The 23,741-nt window shown below is 43.0% G+C and overlaps 1 protein-coding gene across 1 annotated transcript in view; it reads right to left on the bottom strand.

The window, feature by feature from the left end:
• Positions 1-23,741, bottom strand: part of LOC124555736 (glycine receptor subunit alpha-2-like) — a 424,315-nt gene that overhangs the window by 246,808 nt on the left and 153,766 nt on the right. Inside the window, exon 2 of the mRNA XM_047129759.1 lies at positions 14,988-15,067. Coding sequence (XP_046985715.1) covers positions 14,988-15,058 — 71 coding nt within the window. The 5' untranslated portion in view covers positions 15,059-15,067. The remainder of the gene's footprint in view (positions 1-14,987; positions 15,068-23,741) is intronic.

Here is a 23,741-nt window from a genome sequence, read left to right as displayed (position 1 = left end):
AACACTCCTCTACAGCTCCACGACGGACCACGGAAATGGTCCGTTACATTACGTACCCTTACGGAGGGCTGAATTCCAGTGGACCGTGGTCAACTTGAATGAGCGATACTGTGTTGATTATTTCAGAACGAATAATGCGAAAGCTTAAAAATAACGATACAGTCCAGTTTTCACAATACAGTTAACACTGGCCCCTCAGTGAGTAAAGTAATGATTTATCAGTTTGCGGAAAAGTGCATAATCTCTCTACAAATATGTAGACGTTTCCAGAGCAGCTCTCATATTATGTATGTTGTCGAAATGAAGAAACAATGAGTTTTTACAGACATCGTGGAAGAAGCATACTCAGGATTCTACAACTTGACTAGCCTTGAAAACTAGTCGTGTTCAGTGGCTCACCGCCCAATAAAGAATAGGCGCCAGAAAAAGGGAGTGCCCGCAATAAACCGTTGCACCTCTGTTCTTAGCGGTGACATTCATTACAATGGCTTCCTTCGACCCCGATAAATCAATGTACAGTAATACCCTGATGTAATAAACCTATGACAGGGGTGGAAGATGACTAAAGAGATACATCTTAGTCTAGTGGATAAAACACTCGTAGATGCATTTGATGATGACGAAATGTGTTTCTTGAATCTATTTGCATAGAAAATTAAAATCTGTGAAGGTGTTTGTTGGTACGTAGAGTATTTTTCTGACAGGAACTTCAAACACCACTGTCTGTTGTTCTCCACATACAGTTTATTTAAAGACTCAGCGTACGCTGCCACATATCTAATCTCACATATTATACATGACACCCAATTGTGAGGAATGTTATAAAAGGTGAGTGTTAAATCAATTCCAAGTGTTTTAGCAGTTCATTAACCTTAAGGATACCAGTGCCTAGTTCTACTAGATAGTACTTAAAGTATCATGTTTTAAACATAATTCAGACTAAGGATGTAGACACCATCGCCACCACCATCACCACCACCACCACCACCACCATCACCGCAGCCACTGTCATCACCATCATCATCATCATCATTTATTATTATTATTACCATCGCCAGCAGCCATTCCACATCAATAGCTATATAATGGCATGCTCTAAACTTCATCATGCATTATGGGCCTTAGCAACATTCATCCATGTTAATCTTGAATATTTACTAATGCCATGTACCCGCCTACTTTGATGTCATTGTCTCTGTCTTTCGTTACATATTCGAATCCAGCCAAGAACTTACTTGGTCACACTATCAACCATAACATGGTTCTGAGAACTTTCCCTCTCCATTTCCTTTTCATTACAGTCATAATTACGTCTTTCATTCTACTTTCCTCTCTCTCCTAGTAATAGTCCACCAGCATTTCTCCGTTACTCATTGAACAATCCTCTGTTTATGAATGTTCTTCACATCCGAGGTCAAAAAGTCTCCATTTATGTCTACATGACTATTCCGTAACTCCCACTTACGTGCCTGGCAGAGGGTTCATCGTACCAGCTTCAGACTATTTCTCTATCGTTTCAATCTTGAACAACGCGTGGGAAAAACGAACACTTAAATCTTTCCATGCGAGCCCTGATTTATCTTATTTTATTGTTATGATGATTATTTCTCCCTGTTGTGGGCTGGCAGGAGAGCCAACCCGTATGAATAGAGGAAGCCGAAAGGCACGCGTTTAAGCTCACGCAGGCTGGCGTGAGGTCTGGAACAGGACAAGGAAATTAGAACTTAGAAAAACGGACGCAGATGGTGGAATACTTAACTTTAATCCATTAATGTTGAACGTAGCTCTTGTCTGTACGTTATTTACAATATCAGTAGCAACTGATAATGGCGCCTTGCTAGGTCGTAGCAAATGACGTAGCTGAAGGCTATGCTAACTATCGTCTCGGCAAATGAGAGCGTATTTTGTCAGTGAACAATCGCTAGCAAAGTCGGCTGTACAACTGGGGCGAGTGCTAGGAAGTCTCTCTAGACCTGCCGTGTGGCGGCGCTCGGTCTGCAATCTCTGATAGTGGCGACACGCGGGTCCGACGTATACTAACGGACCACGGCCGATTTAAAGGCTACCACCTAGCAAGTGTGGTGTCTGGCGGTGACACCACACTCCCTATATAGGTTGACGTCAACAAAATATTTCCGCTTTTGGAGGAGAAAGTTAGAAATTTAAATTCGTGAAAATATCTCGCCGTAACGAGAAACGCCTTTGTTTTAGTTTATCACCCAAACTTGAGTATCATACTCGTGGCACTCGCTCCTCTACTTCTCGATAGTACAGAACGAGCTGCCCTTCTTTGAACTCTTTCAGTTTCGTCTGTCAATTCTGTCTCGTAACGATCCCATACCACTCTACAGTACTTTAGAAGAGGACGGACAAGTAAAGTGTTGGCAGCCTCTTTAGTAGACTTGTTGCATCTTCTAGGTGATCTGCCAATAATACGCAGTCTTTGGTGTGCCTTCCCGACAACATTATCTATGTGATCGTTCCAATTTAAGTTATTCGTAATTATAATTCCCAGGTATTTAAATGAACTGACAGCATTAAATTTCGTATAAACGAAATTTAATAGATTTCTTTTAGTTATCATATGGAAGACCTTACATTTTTCAGTATTTAGAGTCAACTGATACATTTCACACCATACAGATATCTTGTCTAAATCATTTTGCAATTCGTTTTGATCTTCTGATGACCTTCTCAGACGGTAGATGGCAGCATCGTTCGCAAACACTTTAAGAGAGCAGCTCAGATTGTGTCTTAAATCGTTTATAGAGATTCGGAATAGCAGAGCTCCCATAACGCCATCTTGTGCAACGCAAGATATTACTTCTGTTTTACTCAATGACTTCCGTCAGTTACTCAGTTACTACGAACTGTGACGTTTCTGACAGGAAATCACGAACCAGTAGCGCAACTGAGGCAATACTTCACAGGCACGCAATTTGATGAGAAGTCGCTTGTGGGGAACTGTGTCAAAAGCCTTATGTAAATCTACAAATACGAAATCAATTTCAGATCCCTCGACAGTATTATTTCGTGTGAATAAAGAGCTAGTCGTGTTTCACGAGAGCGATATTTTCTGAAACCGAAGTGAATGTGTCAGTAGATCGTTTTCCTCGAGATAATTCATAATGTATGAACACACTATAAGAAAGAATAATCTTTTAGGCCTTAGTAAATTCTTACATCTCCAGAATTGCAGTCTAGTTCCAAACTCCATCGCAAATTGACGTCAGTGAAATTGGTCTGTAACGTACTGGATTACTCTTATTTTCGTTTCTGAGAACTGCTGTGACCTGTAAAAATGGATCAAATGGCTCTGAGCACTATGGGACTTAACATCTGAGGCCATCAGTCCCCTAGACTTAGAACTACTTAAACCTAACTAACCTAAGGACATCACACACATCCATGCCCCAGGGAAGATTCGAACCTGCGACCGTAGCGGTTGCGCGGTTCCATACTGAAGCGCCTAGAACCGCTCGGCCACACCGACTGGCTGTGACCTGTAATACTACATGATTGTCAACTGTCCGCTTAGTACTGAAAACTATTTAGTTTAACAAAAGCCACCCAGGGAAGTTGCACTCAGCCGTTGTTATGTACCGTGTTAAATGCGAAAACCAAACAAATGGTTCTATGACTCCGTTGCAATTTATACTGTTTTCTTTTCGATGTGTTGATTATAAGCTATTTTAGAATTATGATATTTATATGAATACTTAGCTCTTTGAATTTCTTCCATTTTTTGTTGAGGTTTACTTGCAATGGAGGCAAGAAAAACACAGCAGCAAAGTAATGGTGCTTCATGTGTATTCAATGAACAGATTAAAAAATCTGAAAACTTCCTCTAGAGCTGCGTGAGTATATTTTTGGTGATATGAAGTCATACTGCCTTTCCCCAAAAAGAATTCTTAGTTTCGCACTATTACAGTGAAGTGTTAGAGAAGCTGTAGCATTGGAATGTATCTTCTTCAGTATACGAATAATCGGTGAATCATTTAATCATTTCTCACTGGCTGTTAGTATAGATCTTGTTGAAGCCGAATCAAAAGCTTTTTCAAATTCTATGAATCTCAGGCAAAGCGTCACATCATACTTACTGCACCATTCTGTGCGTTTCCATTCATGGCTTTCAAGTGGTCCATTGTCCCATTTCCACTTCTAAAGCCAGCTTGTTTCCTTTTTATTCCTTTATAATGTTTCTTTCTGTTTGAGTGTTAACAGTTTTAGTGAATGTCTTTTAAATTAAGAAGAGGAGGCTAATAGTTCTATAGTTTAATATGCATAATGTGTCTCCCTTTCTGTGCAGTAAAACATTTACTATATCGTTGCTGTTTTGGGGATTCATCTTACTCGGTAGATATGCTGTGAAGAACTTTACACGTTCCTTTTCCTGTGGCTACAATCATAGAACCCGTGGTCTGGGGGTGGCGGCGGGTACGTACCGCCGGCTAGTACACCAGACACGTGCTCTGATACAGGACAACAAATTGCGTCGAATGGATATCTTCATACGAACACATTATGTCAACACCTACCTTGTCTTCAAACTGAACTATTTTGCGCATCTCCTTCCCTTGACAGTTACGATGACCGAAAGATTTCAAGCAGCATATGTACATTTCGTGAGCGCCGGTCTTGTTTTTTAAAGTCCGATACGCCACCCTGACACTGCCGCAGCGGGCGAGCGGTATCGGTTTAATTCATGTTTATAACCGTGCGCGATCGCTTTATCTCAACACTATGCGTCGCACGTAGACCTCTGCCCACACCAATCTGACGGGCAGCCTGATAGCTGAAGTGGGCACCACACTCTGCACATCCCCCGGTTTCTGTAGGACACATTTCACCAGCGATCTCCCACATCAGTGAATTCTTGATTGACCTCAGCTACTTAAGATCAGACCTTCCGACGACGCGGATGCCCAGCACGAAAGACTATTATCGCCTTTATCAACAGCAGCAGCCTGTCAATACGGCCGCACACAGACATCCCGAAGTTGGCTGGAACGCTGTGTGGCGAGCAGTACACACGCCTTTTCTCCCTACGACGGTGCGTTCATTGTGGTACGTGGTTGTGAACGGGAAGTCCGCTACTCGTCGGAGGCTACGTTCCATTCATCTGACGGACGAACACTTGTGTCCGACATGCTCAGCCGTTGATTCGGATGATCACCACCTGACTTGTGCCGCGACCAGCGAGTGCTGGCTACTCACGTTGCGCATGCTGGCATTACTCTTGAGGCCATCACCGGAGTCTGTCTCCCCTGATGATATATTGCGCCCCGACGGTGTATTTTTTCCACCGGCCAGGAAGAACGCCGTTAACTGGCTAACAGCCATAGCATTTTACTACATATTTCATGATGCTCACAAAGGCACACTCGACTTTTGGTCCTTACTGATGTCGACACATGCAGACTTCAGCCACCACCCGCAGTACAGGACCCACTTCCCTAATTATTTAGGTTCATTATTTGCGGATCCTCCTGCTCACTGGGGCGTTCCGGGTATGAGAAGCTGAACCTGAAGAAGAATCCTGGAGCATATTGATCCACTACGGACGGAATAGGGGGGAACCCCTGCCAACAAAGGAGAAGACGACTTGTACGCTCAGCTACGGCAGTTGTAGGATCTTTTTTCTAATAAAAAAAAATTAATTCCACACATACAACAAAATAAAATAAAAATTCAATAAATAAATAAATGATATAACATAGAAGAACCCGTTAAACCCTCTCCCTGACCCTTCGATCCTAGAACACGTTGCGTGGGATGGCCTGGCCTCCCGTGTCGACCCCTGCCCTACCCGTCGTCCTGCTCCTGCAGCGGTTATTGAACAAAAAGGGGAAGTAGCGTCTTTGATTCATAATCAAAGCGTCTTCGGTCCAGGGTTTGAATCCCGCCGCTGCTTAAATTTTGATTAAAAATCGGAATTGGCGGCCGGCATCAGAAGTCACCCTCATTCTGCCAACGGCCTTGTCAAAGAGGACGGAGAAGCGGACAGAGGTTCAGGGCATTCTCTTGTTCTAGGAGTGGGAAACTGCCCCTAAAGGCGGAAGAATCAGCAATGGTCAACGGCATGAGGATGCAGAAGGCAATGGAAACCACTGGATTAAAGACACGTAACGTGTATCCACAGGAATGTGGCCTGTAATTCAAGAAGTGTCATGATGATCTCTCCATTGGCGTAAGATTCCTCCATTCGGATCTCCGGGAGGGGACTGCCGAGGGGGAGGTTACCATGAGAATAATCAACGAAAAGGCGTGGAATGTCAGAAGCTTCAACGTGGTAGGGAAACTAGAAAATCTGAAAATGAACATGCAGAGGCTCAATCTAGATATAGTAGGGGTCAGTGAAGTGACGTGGAAAGAAGACAAAGATTTCTGGTCAGATGGGTATAGGGTAATATCAACAGCAGCAGAAAATGGTATAACAGAAGTAGGATTCGTTATGAATAGGAAGGTAGGGCAGAGAGTGTGTTACTGTGAACAGTTCAGTGACAGGGTTGTTCTTATCAGAATCGATAGCAAACCCACACCGATAACGATATTTCAAGTAAACATGCCGACGTCACAAGCTGAAGAGGAAGAGGTAGAGCAAGTTATGAGGATGTTGAAAGGGTAATACAGTATGTAAAAGAGGATGAAAATCTAATAGTCATGGGGGACTGGAATGCAGTTGTAGGGGAACGAGTAGGTTACAGGAAAATATGGGCTTGGGACAACGAATGTGAGAGGAGAAAGACTAATTGAGTTCTGTAACAAGTTTCAGCTAGTAATAGCGAATACTCTGTTCAATAATGTTCAAGAATGAGCGTCTGCCATGTAAGCAGGAGATCCCGGGCTCGAGTCCCGGTCGAGGCACACATTTTCAACTGTCTCGTTGAAATTTATCAATGTCTGTAAGCAGCTAAGGGTCTGGAATTCATTGTAACTTCATTTCTCTGTTACTTACTGCAGCATTTGCCGTTGGCAGACCATACCTGCAAATCTAAAGACCCAGGTTTCAGTCCCTGGTTGGTCCGAATGTTTATTCTGTTACTAATCGCTTTCTTAATCTCAGTCAGTGAGCTGTTTCAGCTAAAAATGTCAAGTGTGTCGTGGTTCGAAGTCCATGCTTAACTTTAGGTTCCCTTGTACATGGCTAGTTAAGTCATATCAAAGGCCATACAACCTCCAACAGAACCATACATAACAAAGCACTCTGGTGATCATAGCAACTTTGTACATTCCTCGTCACATATGGTAGTTAGGTAGAGGAATTCATTGATAAAATTGCGTGACCAACTGTACTAAATAAGGGGCTTATGTTGCCACCTAGGCAAGCGTATTAGGCACTGAGGCACCTTGACACAGCGGTTGACACAACTGCGCGGATTACCATGGCACACCTTTCTCCTCGATCCAAATTCTCACTGGCTCACCAGTCTACTTTAAATTGCCCCTTACACATGAAAAGAATTGCCGCGTGTCTCCATGTTCTGGAATAGCACCCCAGCATCGAACGTAAATGGGTAATCCAGCCTGAATCCCAGGAGCAGGTACTTACACAGATGAAATGGCACGGTTTCAGAGACTTCACTGATCTCATATAGATACGATTTTATATATACAGATTTAAGCGGCGAGTGGAAATCTGTACCAAGGCCGGGAATTGAACCCAGGTCTCTTGCTTACTAGGCAGGTGCGGCAGTCACTAACCCACCTTGGCACAACGGTTCACACAACTGTACGGATTACCCTGGCACACCTCTCTCCTCGAATCCAAATTCTCATTGCCACCCCAGCCTATTTTAAATTCCCCCTTACACACGAAGAGATCTTCGGCAATTCTGTTCGTGTGTAAATGGGAATTTAAAGTAGATTGGGGCGTCAATGAGAGTTTGGATCGAGGAGGGAACGCACCTGCCTAGTAAGCAGGAGACCTGGGTCCAATTCCAGGCCTTGGTACAAATTTTCACTCGCCACTTCAATCTGTATACTTAAAATTATACATACATCAAAAAACGTTTTGCATCACCCCGGTTCCCAGAACTCCTGATGATAGATGTTGACTGTGGGTATTGTATCACAGATACAGTCCCTTTGACTGTTCAGAGGCGGCACTAAACCCTCCCAAAGCTGTAAGCAACCATGCTTGAGCAGCGCCTATTACACGGAGGGGGTCCGACTGCTGATAAGTCCCATTCATTCCAACAGGAAGGAGGTACAGGGCTTGTGTTGTCTGTAGTTGAGCCATGCCTAGACGATCAATACCGCGGTTCGATCGCGCCCGCATTGTTACTCTGTGCCAGGAAGGGCTCTCAGCGATGTTGTTCGGACGTGGAGGAGATACAGAGAGACAGGACGTGTCGATGACATGCCTCGCTCAGGCCTCCCAAGGGTTACTACTACTGCAGTGTATGACCTACCTACGGATCGGAGGAACCGTGAGAGCAACGGGCACCATGTTGAATAATGCTTTTCGTGCAGCCACAGGGCAATCTTGTTACGGCTCAAACTGTGCCCAATAGGCTGCATCACGCGCAACTTCACTCCAGACGTTCACGGAGAGATCAATCTTTGCAACCACAATACCATGCAGCGCGGTACAGAATGGGCCTAATAACATGCCGAATGGACCGCTCAGGATTGGCATCACGTTCTCTTCACCGATGAGTGTCGCATATGCCTTTAACCAGATAATCGTCGGAGACGTGTTTGGAGGTAATCCGGTCAGGCTGTACGCCTTAGACACACTTTCCAGCGAGTGCAGCAAGGTGGAGGTTCCTTGCTGCTTTCGGGTGGCATTTGTGAGCCGACGTACACCGCTGGTTGTCATGGAAAGCTTCGTAACGTCTGTACGATACGTGAACGCAATCCTTCAGCCGATAGTGCAACCATATAAGCAGCACATTAGCGAGGCATGCACCTTCATGGACGACAATTCGCACCCCCATCGTGCACATCTTGTGAATGACTTCCTTCAGGATAACGACATCGCTCGACTAGAGTGGCCAGCATGTTCTCCAGACATGACCCCTATCGAACATACCTGGGATAGATTGAACAGGGCTGTTTATGGACGATGTGACCCACCAACCACTCTGAGGGATTTACGCCGAGTCGCCATTGAGGACTGGGACAATCTGGATCAACAATGCCTTGATGAACTTGTGGATAGTATGCCACGACGAATACAGGCACGCGTCAATACAAGAGGACGTGCTACTGGGTATTAGAGGTGCCGATGTGTACAGCAATCTGTACCACCACACCGAAGGTCTCGCTGTACGAAGGTACAACATGCAATGTGTGGTTTTTATGAGCAATAAAAATGGCGGAAATGATGTTTATGTTGATCTCTGTTCCAATTTTCTGTACAGGTTCCGGAACTCTCGGAATCGAGGTGATGCAAAAACATTTTTTGATGTGTGTATCTGTACAAGAGCAGTAAAGTCTCCAACACTGTGTCATTTCATGTTGTTCAAATGAGGAGCTGAAAAAATCAATCAAGAAAGAGATGATTAACCCACTGGAATAGATTTGTTTCATTATCTCATGATAAAAATTTTTACATGAGAAGCTATCTAAATGTACGGTCTGCAAAGAAAAGTTTCACCTAAAGTTAAGTTACCCGAATATGCAGTAATATTTGCCTAGATGTGCCAGTCACCTCTATCCATGCTGACCAGGTCAAACTCTCCACAACTATAGAAAATGTATAAAGACTTTCAATTTTGTATGAGTAGAATGACAATGGTCAATCTGGCATACTTTGTTCAAATTTGTAACGTCATTTGCATACCCATGATATCACAAGCCACGCCCCCTATCTATGATGTCAACATCATGATGTGGCAAGCCACACTCACTTTACATGACGTCCCATTGGCGGGAAATTTAAAAACACCCACAAAACCAGTAAATCAGTATGTTGCCAGAATGTTGAAAACTATCTGAAAGATTTGAATTTTATCGCATCGTATTTAAAAATCTCCAAACTATTTTTCTCATTCATGAAAGTAGGTAAGTTTCACCTAAATTGTAGATATTGGCACAATGTTCAAACAGTCTGAATGACCTGAATTTTTTGCACCATATTAAAATGTATCCGAACAACCTATATAATTTATTAAAAAAATATGTAAGCATGTGCATATCCACCCAATCACCCATTCAGATGCGCACACACACACACACACACACACACACGCACACACACACACACACACACACACACACACACACACAAACAAGCGCGCGCGCGCGCGCGCGCACTCACACATACACATACACCTGATTTTTTGTGCCATTTTCCAAACGACTTGTATTATTTATCAGAATATGTAAGCTTCAACCAAACTGTGTAACTTGACATCATCTTCAGAAGTACTCCAATGAACAGAATTGTCTGTCATGTTAAAAAAAATTCGATTCTCTGTCAAAAATATATTGACAGTATTGGTGTGAACTAGCATTAGTAGTGGAACTTACTACTTAAACAGCACTTGTCAATGAGCTTAGTTCTATCTCTGTACCACAGTTGGGACACAAATGAATATATCAATATCGAAATTGTCTGTACTGTCTATGAAATCTATGAAAAATGTGCAAAAAGAAACACACACACACACACACACACACACAGTGTTCAAGTCATGTCACAACGTTATTTCCATGTCTAAAGTATGTAAAGGGTGCAACTTAGAGTAATTCCAATTCTAGAATTATGTGAAAAATACTTCAGCAACACAATGTCTACTTCAAGTGTCACAATGTTGTTTTCGCGTCTAAAATCTCCGTTAAAACACCTAAATGGTGTAACTTTAAGTATTTCCACATATAAATGGTTCTACAGTGATATTCAAAATTAAAGCAACAAACGGAAATTTTGCAAGGTTGTGGTTATTTTGCCACAGAATAGCACAAACAGGTGATAGTAAAGTGGAAACAATGTGAATAATACAGAAGGCAAACAACTGTAACATGCATAACGACAGATAAAACGTTCATCATTTTTTCAACTTAACGGATTTGTGCACACAACCGGTTAATGTGCTCAGTATGGGGTGTGATCACGTCTGGCAAGGTGTGACCACGTCTGGCAGCAATACAGGCCTGACAGCAACAGAGCAGAATGACATCGTCAATCTCGTGTTGAGGCAATGACGCCCATTCTTCGTGCAGAGTTGCTCGCATTTGTTGGAGAGTGGCTGGTGGGTGCTGACGTGATGTAACCCGTCTCCCTAGTCCATGCGAGACATGCCCTATGGGATTCAAATCGGGAGAGCGAGCAGGCCACGCCATGTGTGTAATGTCCTCCGTGCTCTATGAGGTTGAGCATCACCGTCCATCAAAACGAAGTCTGGGCCTACAGCACTGCGCAACAACCGCGAATGAGGTCCTAAGTTCTCGTCACGATACCTGACAACCATTAAACCTCGCCGATTCACCCGTACAATTTCACGAAGTGCCCGTGAGGTCAACGTAATCACTGCTCACACCATTAAGGATTCTCCTCGCTATCGGTCTCTTTCCACAATGTTTGGGTCCCGGAACCATGTTCCACGTTCCCTCCAGCTCCGAATCCAACGAGAATCACTCTCGAGACCAAATCCAGACCCATCTGTGATAAGAACACTGGCCCTCTGTTCGACCATTCAGGTGGCATGTTGACGGCTCCACTCTAGATGTCGTCTTCTGTGCAGGCGCGTCAGAGGTACACATGCATCAGGTCTCCGATAATAAAGGTCACACTCTGATGAACCCTTCTTTACAAAGTTTGCCTCGATTCAACACGTCCAGTGGATGCTGCGAAATCAGATGACAGTTGCCGTGCAGTAATAAGGCAGTACCTTCGTGCCATTACAGCCTAAAAACGATCCTCTCTTTTTGATGTCACACGTGTTCGTCACTGCCCTGGTCTTCAGGATACAGTTTCGGTCTCTATAAACTGTTGCCACATCCGATAAACAACGCAACGATTCACATTAAGCCATCGGGCAATCGGGCCATTCTCCCTACGGCCATCCACCGCAGAGAGTCGGGTAGGCATCTTCTCTGTGCCATGCTGCACCGTTTTTGACCGTGTCCACAGTGATTGTGGATGTGGGATCACCCGCAAACACTACGCCGTTTGATAGGTGCCCTGACATCATCGTTGGCGTGGTTGTCCGTTGACCAGAATGCCATCTTCCGTGCAGAACACGATTGTACGGACATCTGTTGACAATTTGTGTGATTATATTGCGAATTAGACACAGGATGGGAAAAAAACGGTTTGTTGCTTTAATTTCGGACACCAGAGAATAAGTGTACAAAACAACCGTGCTCTGGTGAAATAACACGCCAAGAAGGCAGCTGATATTTAGTCTTTGGCCTAGATGAGGCTGTACACAAAAGCGAACCTGAGCAAGCACCGTTTTAGGGTGGAACACTATAACAACATTCACAATGTTTATGTCAAGTGTTAAAACATTACCTTCATATTTAACATGTTCATCAAAATATGTAAATGGTTTAACTTAACAGTATTTCTATGGCTTAAATATCTGCAAGACGTAAGTCACAAGAAACACACGATGTTAATGTCAATCTATGGGTTGTAATTTCGAACTTAGGGTTAGTTGAGGCTACTTTAAATTGTGTTACATAGATCGAACTTTCATCATTTGGCCTTTTTTAGAAGTATCTCTGTAATGGCACCTCACCAAGCACCGTTTTTTAGGGTAAGAAAATAATGCATCATGTATTATACTAGGTTTTTTAATAACTGTGTGGCATTGGACGTACCTGTAGTTATGTTCCATTGGAATTCTATAAACAAACGTCACAGTTTCTGACACTGTAGCACAACAAACGGTACTAAAAATTTTACATTTTGACGAGGTGTTTAATACATTGTATCACCTAAAACTAGGGAGGGAATGTAATAGTAGCAGTTTATAAGAAAGGAATCAAAGAAGATTCTAACAATAACAATAAATTACCGCTTTGTGATCGCATACACGATGATATGCAAAGAACGTACTAGTAAGAACTAACAGAGATCACAGTGTAAGAGAAACAGTGGATTTCAGACTAGAGGCTGATACGGGTCTGAGATCTTTATACTGCACAAGGAATGAGATGAGAGTGGGTGCCTAATAATCCATGAAATTTCGTACGTTATTCATTATGCCAAAGGAACGTGAACTTCACTTTAGGGGGTGACCAGCTGATGTAATACTTGCCTTAATGTGCTGAACGAATGTATAAAACTGTATGTCAACGTTGTGTAAGGGTGAGGGATTTGTATCTTTGCTGCAACTGTTTCATGAAACTAGACCGAGATATCTTGGAAGAGTGCCACATTGCTAAGGAGTTGTTCTGTGGTTGGTCCATTTTTATTTATATTGAAAATGTGTTGAAACAGAGGAAACGAAATTCGACGTGTCGTAAATACAAATCAGAAATATTACTTTCAACGTTCTCATTTTAGTACTAGGGAAAATTAACTATTCCAATTATATTTTCCGGAAACTGGAAAAAAGGAAGAAAACGGCCAATACAAGCAATACAATAAATACAGACAATGAAACTCAAAACCATATGATTGTTGCTATGTCAGCTCTACATGTTCATTCTCAGAAAATGGCAGGGAGATTAGGTTTCAACGTCCCGTAGGCGACGGGGTCATTAGTGTCAGTGAACATTCTCGGATCGGGAAAGGACGAAAAAGTAAAGCGGCTGTGTCTTTCTCAAAGGAACCATCGTGGAATCTGCCTTGTGAGATTTAAGGAAGCGATGGTAAATCTACTGCCAATGATTTGACCTGTTATCCTCTGGAGTTAAGGTCCAGTGATCTACCCACTGCATCACCTTGATATCAAAATTCATGTGTTTTAAAATGACAAGAATGAGTGTGATATTTTAAACAAAACTGAGCTGATACGAAAACGTATCTGTCGAGTAATTTCACTCCTTAGGAACTACAGAAGCCTAAATAAAAAAGGAAGCTTACATTGATTTTGCTATAAATGTAAGACTCAGAATTTAATTGGGAGAAAACAGTGTTAAGCTGTTATCCTCGAAACAAATTCTGTGAGGAAAAATAGAGAAATACAGTGATCAGCCCATAGTAAGAATTACATTATCAAGCAAATATTTTAGCTAGTCACAGCTGTAATGGATATCATTGGCAAGAAAAAACTATAATGATATGTTCCGCAATTCTCAACGGAAGAAAGTGGACTCCCAAAGAAAACAGTAATTTGTACTCAGTTTTTCCCCACAGAACAAAAGGAAATTAGGTGGAGCATCAGACAGATACTACAGGGACCAGAAACCTCCAAGTAGATGGAACTAATGGACTGTATGGTCATTGAGGAGTGGGATGCAAGGAAATGCTGAATATGCCGATGGTGGATTACAGTATTGAAAATCTGCTAATTGGACTAGGATTGATAAGTCAGATCTATAAGAATATGTAGATGAATTAAAAGAATACACGAAAATAAAAAAAATGCACATACAATTGGGCACAGGGTACAGAAGTTATACGAGAAAGTATATGTCCTAGGGGAAGAACATTGCTTAGCTAAGAAATGTGTCAGATCCATTTACCGTCAACTGCACACAACATTCATTTCTCGGTATTAAACCTTAATAAACGAGGAAATCTATTTGCGTACTTCTGGAAGAAATTGTGATTATCAATAATACCGATGTAAAGAAGTTATTATTTGAAAAAAAAGTAAAATTTGAATATCATTTCATTCAAATAACAAGCAGGTTTAGTAGTAAAATGATTTCTTTTAATCAGTATTTGATGGCTGTGAAACAAATCAAAGAGACAACAACTATATTCATTAATATGTTGACTAGGTAAGGACATTATGGTATGTGTGCAACCAATGTGATATTTATTCTGATTTACGAATCGCCAGTCTTCCATACAGAGTCCTGCGCGAGCAATAAGCAGAACAGATTACACAGAAAGAAGGCGAGCAGCAGAAACTCACTGTGCGTGTACGGCTGTCATGCAGATAACGGCCGCCAGAGAGACTCCCACGAGGAAGGCCCTCTCCCTCATGTCAGGCACCTGCAACAAGCACTGCTTGTAACCAGGCAGCTTCAAAATACCTCCACCAGTTACAATCCAACTCCTTAAATAATTTTTATTTCTTGTCTGTTTTCTGTTATACACGTAAATGTGTATACTACGAGTACATGCAATAAACTGATAAATCCTATCCGTTCTGTTTTTCACTAAACTTTATTAAACAATGTATAGTTTACAGACCACCGATCGTAATAATACAGGGTGTCACAAAAAGGTACGGCCAAACTTTCAGGAAACATTCCCCACACACAAATAAAGAAAAGATGCTATGTGGACATGTGTCCGGAAACGCTTAATTTCCATGTTAGAGCTCATTTTAGTTTCGTCAGTATGTACTGTACTTCCTCGATTCACCGCCAGTTGGCCCAATTGAAGGAAGGTAATGTTGACTTCGGAGCTTGTGTTGCCATGCGACTCATTGCTCTACAGTACTAGCATCAAGCACATCAGTACGTAGCATCAACAGGTTAGTGTTCATCACGAACGTGGTTTTGCAGTGAGTGCAATTTTTACAAATGCGAAGTTGGCAGATGCCCATTTGATGTACGGATTAGCACGGGGCAATAGCCGTGGCGCGGTACGTTTGTATCGAGACAGATTTCCAGAACGAAGGCGTCCCGACAGGAAGACGTTCGAAGCAATTGATCGCCGTCTTAGGGAGCACGGAACATTCCAGCCTATGACTCGCGACTGGGGAAGACCTAGAACGACGAGGACACCTGCAATGGACGAGGCAATTCTTCGTGCAGTTGACGATAACCCTAATGTCAGCGTCAGAGAAGTTGCTGCTGTACAAGGTAACGTTGACCACGTCACTGTATGGAGAGTGCTACGGGAGAACCAGTTGTTTCCGTACCATGTACAGCGTGTGCAGGCACTATAAGCAGCTTATTGGCCTCCACGGGTACACTTCTGCGAATGGTTCATCCAATAATGTGTCAATCCTCATTTCAGTGCAAATGTTCTCTTTACGGATGAGGCTTCATTCCGACGTTATCAAATTATAAATTTTCACAATCAACATGTGTGGGCTGACGAGAATCCGCACGCACTTGTGCAATCACGTCATCAACACAGATTTTCTGTGAACGTTTGGGCAGGCATTGTTGGTGATGTCTTGATTTGGCCCCATGCTCTTCCGCCTACGCTCAATGGAGCACGTTATCATGATTTCATACGGGATACTCTACCTGTGCTGCTAGAACATGTGCTTTTACAAGTACAACATGTGGTTCATCCACGATGGAGCTCCTGCACATTTCAGTCGAAGTGTTCATACGCTTCTCAACAACAGATTCGGTGACCGATGGATTGGTAGAGGCGGACCAATTCCATGGCCTCCACGCTCTCCTGACCTCAACCCTCTTGACTTTCATTTATGGGGGCATATGAATCCTCTTGTCTACGCAACCCCGGTACCAAATGTAGAGACTCTTCGTGCTCGTATTGTGGACGGCTGTGAAATAATACGCCATTCTCCAGGGCTGCATCAGCGCATCAGGGATTCCGTGCGACGGAGGGTGGATGCATGTATCCTCGCTAACGGAGGACATTTTGAACATTTCCTGTAACAAAATGTTTGAAGTCACGCTGGTACGTTCTGTTGCTGTGTGTTTCCATTCCATGATTAATTAGATTTGAAGAGAAGCAATAAAATGAGCTCTAACATGGAAAGCAAGCGTTTCCGGACACATGTCCACATAACATATTTTCTTTCTTTGTGTGTGAGGAATGTTTCCTGAAAGTTTGGCCGTACCTTTTTGTAACACCCTGTATAAATAGTCGTTGAGGAAATATTTTATGTGATTAAAAATTTTAAATTTACGATACAATAAAATCAGGTGCTCTTCGAAATTTGGCCCAAAAATTACTGTTTATTTTAAGACTGATATACCTTGATGAAAAGTCCTCATCCTCCGCTTGTCAGTGAACATCCTACAAGTTTCCGGTTTCCAGAAAGTGTGCCTTTAAAAAATTACACGTAATCTGAATTAGTGTATTCCAGAATGTCCGAATCTTAAAGTGAGAGCCTGCCGAAATTCCGCAGTTATAAATCTGTGGACTTGATTTTTTGTTTCCAGAAATGAATAACATTCCTAGAACAACATGATAGTCGCAAATATTCCAATTAGAAATTTTAATTTTCCAAAACATTCTTAGCGGGTCTTGGAAATCCCATTGTACAATAAACCTTTTACATTACAAAACAATACTTCTCATTATGCGATTTTTCTATCAGACAACTTACAATTAATACTGACAGGATCACTGCCTATTGCGGTTTTGCATTTTTTACTTTTCCTGTCGTTTATGTTAATATCTAAACTTCAATAATCTTGTGTTTTCCCTCTTTCTTATTTCTGTGCTTAACGCGTATTTATATAGACGTCGTACAGGAAGCCGATGGCAGCTGAAGGCGAGTATCCAACCAGTGAAAACGCTATGTAACTGTTTTCCATCTGTGTTGCCGCTTACGGAAGCTTCCTAAACCACTCATACACCGCATGGAAAAAAAGGAGCATTCAGAAGACGTGGTCGGACGTCAATTTAGCGTCGTACACGGACACACCATCAGCGGAAGTGGACATAATTACAGTTGCAGTTCTCTGTGACAGATACTCTGAAGCGCTAAAGAAACTGGTGTAAGCACGCGTATTCGAATACAGAGATATGTAAATAGGCAGAATACTGCGCTGCGATCGGCAACGTCTATATAAGACAACCAGCGACTGGCGCAGTTGTAGGGGTCAGTGCCGTAGAGTACTCTTTGTAAAATCGAACTGGGATTCCATCCGGACCATTCTGTGTCATTCCATACCATTCGACGAAGACTAACAGCAGCTGGGCTAGGGAATTACTTTCCCAGATGTAGGATGCCGCTAACACCACAACACAAACGGCTGAGGTTTGAGTGGTACCACGACCGGAATCATTAACTGCTGAGGAATGGCGTCGTATTACGCTCAGCGATGAATCGTGTTTCTGCATTGCCCCAGATGACCATGACGGAAACCTGACGAGAAGTCCCAATCTTCCAATTTTTTGTAGATGCACAGTGGTGTTACTCCTGACGTCATGGTGTGGAGAGCCATCAGATATTACTTCATATCACAGCTGGTACTGATCGAGGGAACTCTGACGGCACAACAGTACGTTACGGATATCCTGCGTCCTCGTGTGTTACCTCTCATGCGACATCTTCGTTGTGCCATTTTTCAACAAGACAATGCTCTTCTACACGTTGCACGTGTCTCCATTAACAGTCTACGTGATGATGAGGTACTTCTGTGGCTAACCAAATCCACGGATCTGTCCCTGACAGAAATGGTTGGGACCAACTCCGTTCCAGTGCCACTGTTCGTGGAATCAAGGACCAGTTACAACAGTTCTGGACCATCTAGCCTCAGAAGAGGACACAATGGTTTTATGACATCCTTGCCGGACTAATAAGTGCATGCTTCCAAGCCAGAAAGAGTGCAACGTCATATTGATAAGTTCCTAATTCTTTATAAATTTGACCTAATTTTGTAATTACTGAAATAAAATTACATACTCTCTGAAATCGTGAAGTATTATGTCGTTTCTTCTTCCCTTTCTGTGTGCTTCACTTTTCTGACAGGAAGTGTAGATTATGTGAAATTTTGACCTGTGATGTTTTAACTGACAAAATGGGTAACTGTAAGCCAATAATCGTAGGTTTCCAGCAATAAATGGAAGTTAGCGATACGAGTAAACTTGGCTGTATTATGATGTTAAGTCATTATTTACTTTGAAACAACCTGTTCATTAGCTGAATGAGATTTGTGAACATGAACATTCATGAGACTTAATATGCACAAAAACAGCTCGTAAACGTTAGAAGCTCTCTCTCTGTCTGCTGTGATTCTTTCCAAAATCATAGACATTCAGGACAATGAGCGTGAGCGACAGAAAGATTGAGAACCTTTGAAAGGATTACATTACGTTATCGACGAGTAAATGGAAGAAAGTGCCAAAGCTGGAGTTTCTGTCGAAGAACTGGAAAGAACACCACGCTCGTATCGGCAACGAGCATGGAAACGGTATTCCATCACACGAAAGAACTTTCTCAGCTCGCACCTGACGTGGAACTGTAAACAAACATGATCGGTAATACGTCAGGAACGAAGGTGGTTGAGTTTGGGAAGTATAAACGAGTGTAAATAGTAGATACGCAAATTATAAATTTAGGAGTTCTCCAGGGATCTGCTCTAGTAGTAAGTGGTTCTTTCCGTCCCTTTACGACGAACCTGCACCTACCTGTGAACATTGTCTCAGCATATCATCAGTAGGGAAGCCGAGCTAAACCTACTGCACTTCGACGTGAACCAGGCTGCAATTTATGTCACTAATCTACGTTTCGGGAGAAAGTTTTCATACGAAATGAAAGGTTGGAAATTTTGTCGTCAACTAATATATTCTGAAACTCAGGTGAACAAGTATCACTGACAAGCCCCTGCTACTCTTAACACAGTCACTCACAATCCCTTTCACTCATGTTAGCAAGTTTATGGTGTTGCACTTCCCGAAAACGTAATAGCTACAAAAATTCTGATCGTTTTTGATTGAGAATGCTCGCCAAATATTAAGTCTGTCGGTACCAAATGCAGTCACCTGCTCAATACGCCACGCGGAATGTATGTCCTTTCTCGTCACCAAATTCACTTAAAAATTCCGAAATTTCTACATACCCATCGGAATAATTATGCCGTCACTTTGCCACATTTTTGATGTATGAAACACTGCTAGATGGGGCAACTTCTCGTTTCCATAGGAACTACTACTACGCACGTCCGAACTGCTTCATGGCTAGGCTCCCACTCTTCTCTAGAATACTCTAAGTCTTCTTTTCCAGCAGAGAAAGGCGCGCGAAGAATATTGCTTTACCATTGGTCAGTTTACTCAACAGCCAATAGCAAAACAACATTCTCCCGCGTCAGTCCGCGCTTTTCATCAATAACCAATCGCAAAACAGTAAATCTAACGACTGCACATTTTACCGACGTAATTATCAAATATGCTGAAGTTTTGTTTACGCATAAAGTTATTTACTACTGTTATTTATACCTGAATTAACTTTCCCTTTACCATAAACTTACTTTACAGATCTATTCTACAAAAATCCCCTTTGTCCATATTCATACTTCTTCGAAATGTTCCCACACTAAATCCTACCACATAACTCGTTAAACAGTTATCTTCATATTAACCTTAAACCACACTCACGCATCATTCATACTGCTAAAACACATTTATAACATTTTACATACACAAAAAGACATAATAACACTTTATGAAAATACTAGAACAGTTTATGAAAAACATTCTATTACTTTAGTGCACTCTAGTGGGCACAATCGAAACTAAAATCTCAGTCCCCCTATCCAATATTGTCCTCTATCGGCTTATACAGAAACTACGTGCGCGTCCAGTCTCGCGTCACAATCTGTCACTATCCAGCTCTGAGACACATCTCCCACTTAGCCGCCTCCAAGGCAGGAGAGTGTCTGAATCGTGTGCGGAGCTTCTCTCTACTTTTCTATCCCTGCACTGCACTCCTTTTGCGTCTATCTATGATTCTTTTCTTTAGCTAGGTAGGTGAAAGCCATGATACAAAAGTAACGGTACAAAAACAGACCAGTGTCTCAACAGGTACATCACCGCTACGGCAGTGTCTTATGGTAAGAAATTTTGTGTTTTTATCTTAGAACGTCTGACTCTAAACAGAATAGTATAGCGCTGAGATTCTGCATGAATGCAAGATTGGTTAGAACGATATATCAAAGTTTTGTTTGCCATGAACTTGTTCGTTTAATCACATACCTGGTACGATATTGCGTAAAGGCTATTTCTTGTTCGTTTTTATGTACCAGGTGACAAAGGTGAACAGCATCAGAATACACTGAAAATCTAAAAACACTATATCAGATCCTTCTCCACCATTAGGATTCGTAGCAACTGGAACGACTATTCCCAGAATACTACTCTATTGTTTGTAAAAATTGAAACATTCAGAAGCAATGATCTGCAATATGCCACGATAAGAGTACATGTAGAACAGCGAAACCATAATAAGAGATTTAAATGGCAGAGAGGTGGAGTGCCCATAGGGCCAACATTGCCCTTTTTTGTGTGACCGGGCGGATCAATGTTACACAATGCTCACTCCATGCGGAGCCGTCATACGAAATGGAAACTTGTAATCAAGTGCAACTATGCATCGCCGACATCACAGGGTGGAGTATCGGCATGTAAGTACGCTCTAATGGAGCAAACAATTTTTCTTGTTAGGCGGGTCTGTCGCTCCGTGATAATGCGGCTCGTACTTGTACAGGGCACACTGCTTGAAAAGTGAGGCGTATGTGGAACAAGTGGAGAGAAGAGGGCCATACGCAGCGCTGTACGACTCTATGTGACCTCAGCGCCAGGTGATCGGCATCTTGCCGCGCGCCTTTAGCCGGCGGTCTCAGGCGCGGCAGTCGTGACTGTGCGGCTTGTCGTGGCGGAGGTTCGAGTCCTCCCTCGGGCATGGGCGTGTGTGTGTTTGTCCTTAGGATAATTCAGGTTAAGTAGTGTGTAAGCTTAGGGACTGATGACCTTAGCAGTTAAGTCCCGTAAGATTTCACACACATTTGAACTTTTTTTTTTTTTTTTTTTTTTTTTGATCGCCATCTTGTCCGCCTGGCCGTAATGGTCGGAACAGCTTTTTCCACAGTGTTGACGCGATGTTGGAACATTCCAACAGGTGTGGACATGTCCGTGTCGACAGTACGATTACGTCTTTTGCGGGCTGGACTGGGGCACGCATGCCATTGTGCCGGCTTCCATTGGACAAAATCTGCAGACGCCAATGGGCATGTGAACGCCAACACCGGCGTGTTGATTGACAAAATTTAGTGCTTTAAGGCGGGGCAGGGGTGGTTCAATTGATCAGTTTAATTAATAAGGACTTCAGTTCGATGTCAAAAGTGTGCCAGCTCTTCCTTTACCCAAACTCAGAGTGACCGCTTCCACAGTAGGCGCTTCCACGAGTCAACCACAGGAACGTCACGAGGGCCCACCGCAAGATCTACCGACATACTTGTTACTCCACGCCTGGGCATCCACCCCCACTCCGATCATTTCATCGCGGCCTCGATACTTGGACGTTCCGCAACTATAAGTACGTGGACTTTTTTTCCACTAGCTCCTTATTTTTTATGACCCACCGTCTAATTTCTTATGGTGGGTCGTATGTTGCCACTTAGCCGCTATGACTGGGTCCGGGGTCCGGTGTGACTGAAAGTAACACCACCCCGGCTCCCGTCCCCACACTCACCGTTGCCCGTGTCCCGCCACGTGGAGGCGGGCTCTATTTGTTTACATCCATTTCATATATTTTTTGTGCAGCATTAGAAAAGCTTATAACTAATACAAGATCAAGTGAGATATTAATAAACAAAACGAAATTAAATATTTAGAAAGAAGGAAGCAAGAGAATTGAATAGAGAAGAGACAGGTATAATATTGCTCGTCATCTGGTCGTGGGCGGTGGCCCGGGTCTTGGAACGACCCTCAAGACGCTGGCCATCGCTCACCATGCCTTTAATATCCACCATCCTAAAAACTAACTTAACTAGAAGAGATTAGGGTACGTTAAAGCTAGAAACTAAGACTAAGACCTCCATGTCCAACCTGCTAAACTGTTTACGATATACAATAGAGAGGCAACAGATTTTGTGCTTGGCTCAAAGTTGCTAATGAAAGGGTACTTGTGGTAAAAGTAATAATGGTAATGACGCTAACGGTTTGTGTTGAGCCTACAAGGCTCCTAGTAGAGTACATCAGGCGCAAGCATCTCCCGGCCCCTCCGACAACACGACCTGAACGGTGGTTTTGCCCAATCTACCATAGGTATCCGTCGGGTTGTGCTCAAAAAAGAGGAACCACAATTAAGAGCCGGCCGAAGTGGCCGTGCGGTTAAAGGCGCTGCAGTCTGGAACCGCAAGACCCCTACGGTCGCAGGTTCGAATCCTGCCTCGGGCATGGATGTTTGTGATGTCCTTAGGTTAGTTAGGTTTAACTAGTTCTAAGTTCTAGGGGACTAATGACCTCAGCAGTTGAGTCCCATAGTGCTCAGAGCCAATTGAACCACAATTAAGATCCTCCCATCCAGGCCGTGCGCCGCCTGTTACCAGGAGGCGTAGGTCCCGTGAAGAGGTGCCTAACTTTAAGTTTCAAATGGTTCAAATGGCTCTGAGCACTATGGGACTCAACTGCTGAGGTCATTAGTCCCCTAGAACTCAGAACTAGTTAAACCTAACTAACCTAAGGACATCACAAACATCCATGCCCGAGGCATGATTCGAACCTGTGACCGTAGCGGTCTTGCGGTTCCAGACTGCAGCGCCCTTAACCGCACGGCCACTTCGGCCGGCTTTAAGTTTCACATCAGAAGTAATTAGTGTAGTGGAGGTTGAGGTATAGGCTGTGTATGTTGGTTGTACAAACAATTCATGCTGAGCCAATGAGACTTATAATGATACGAGGTGTGGCAGTTAGCACCTTCCGGCTCCGCCAGCAACACAGCCTGAACGGTGGTTTTCCCCGATCTACCATAGGTATCCGTCGGGTTGGGCTCAAAAGAGATGGACCA

Source organism: Schistocerca americana, chromosome X, assembly GCF_021461395.2.
Source record: "Schistocerca americana isolate TAMUIC-IGC-003095 chromosome X, iqSchAmer2.1, whole genome shotgun sequence".
In the NCBI taxonomy this organism is placed as follows: Eukaryota; Metazoa; Arthropoda; class Insecta; order Orthoptera; family Acrididae; genus Schistocerca; species Schistocerca americana.
Note: the sequence above shows the minus strand (reverse complement) of the source record. Positions and strands in the feature narration are given on the sequence as shown.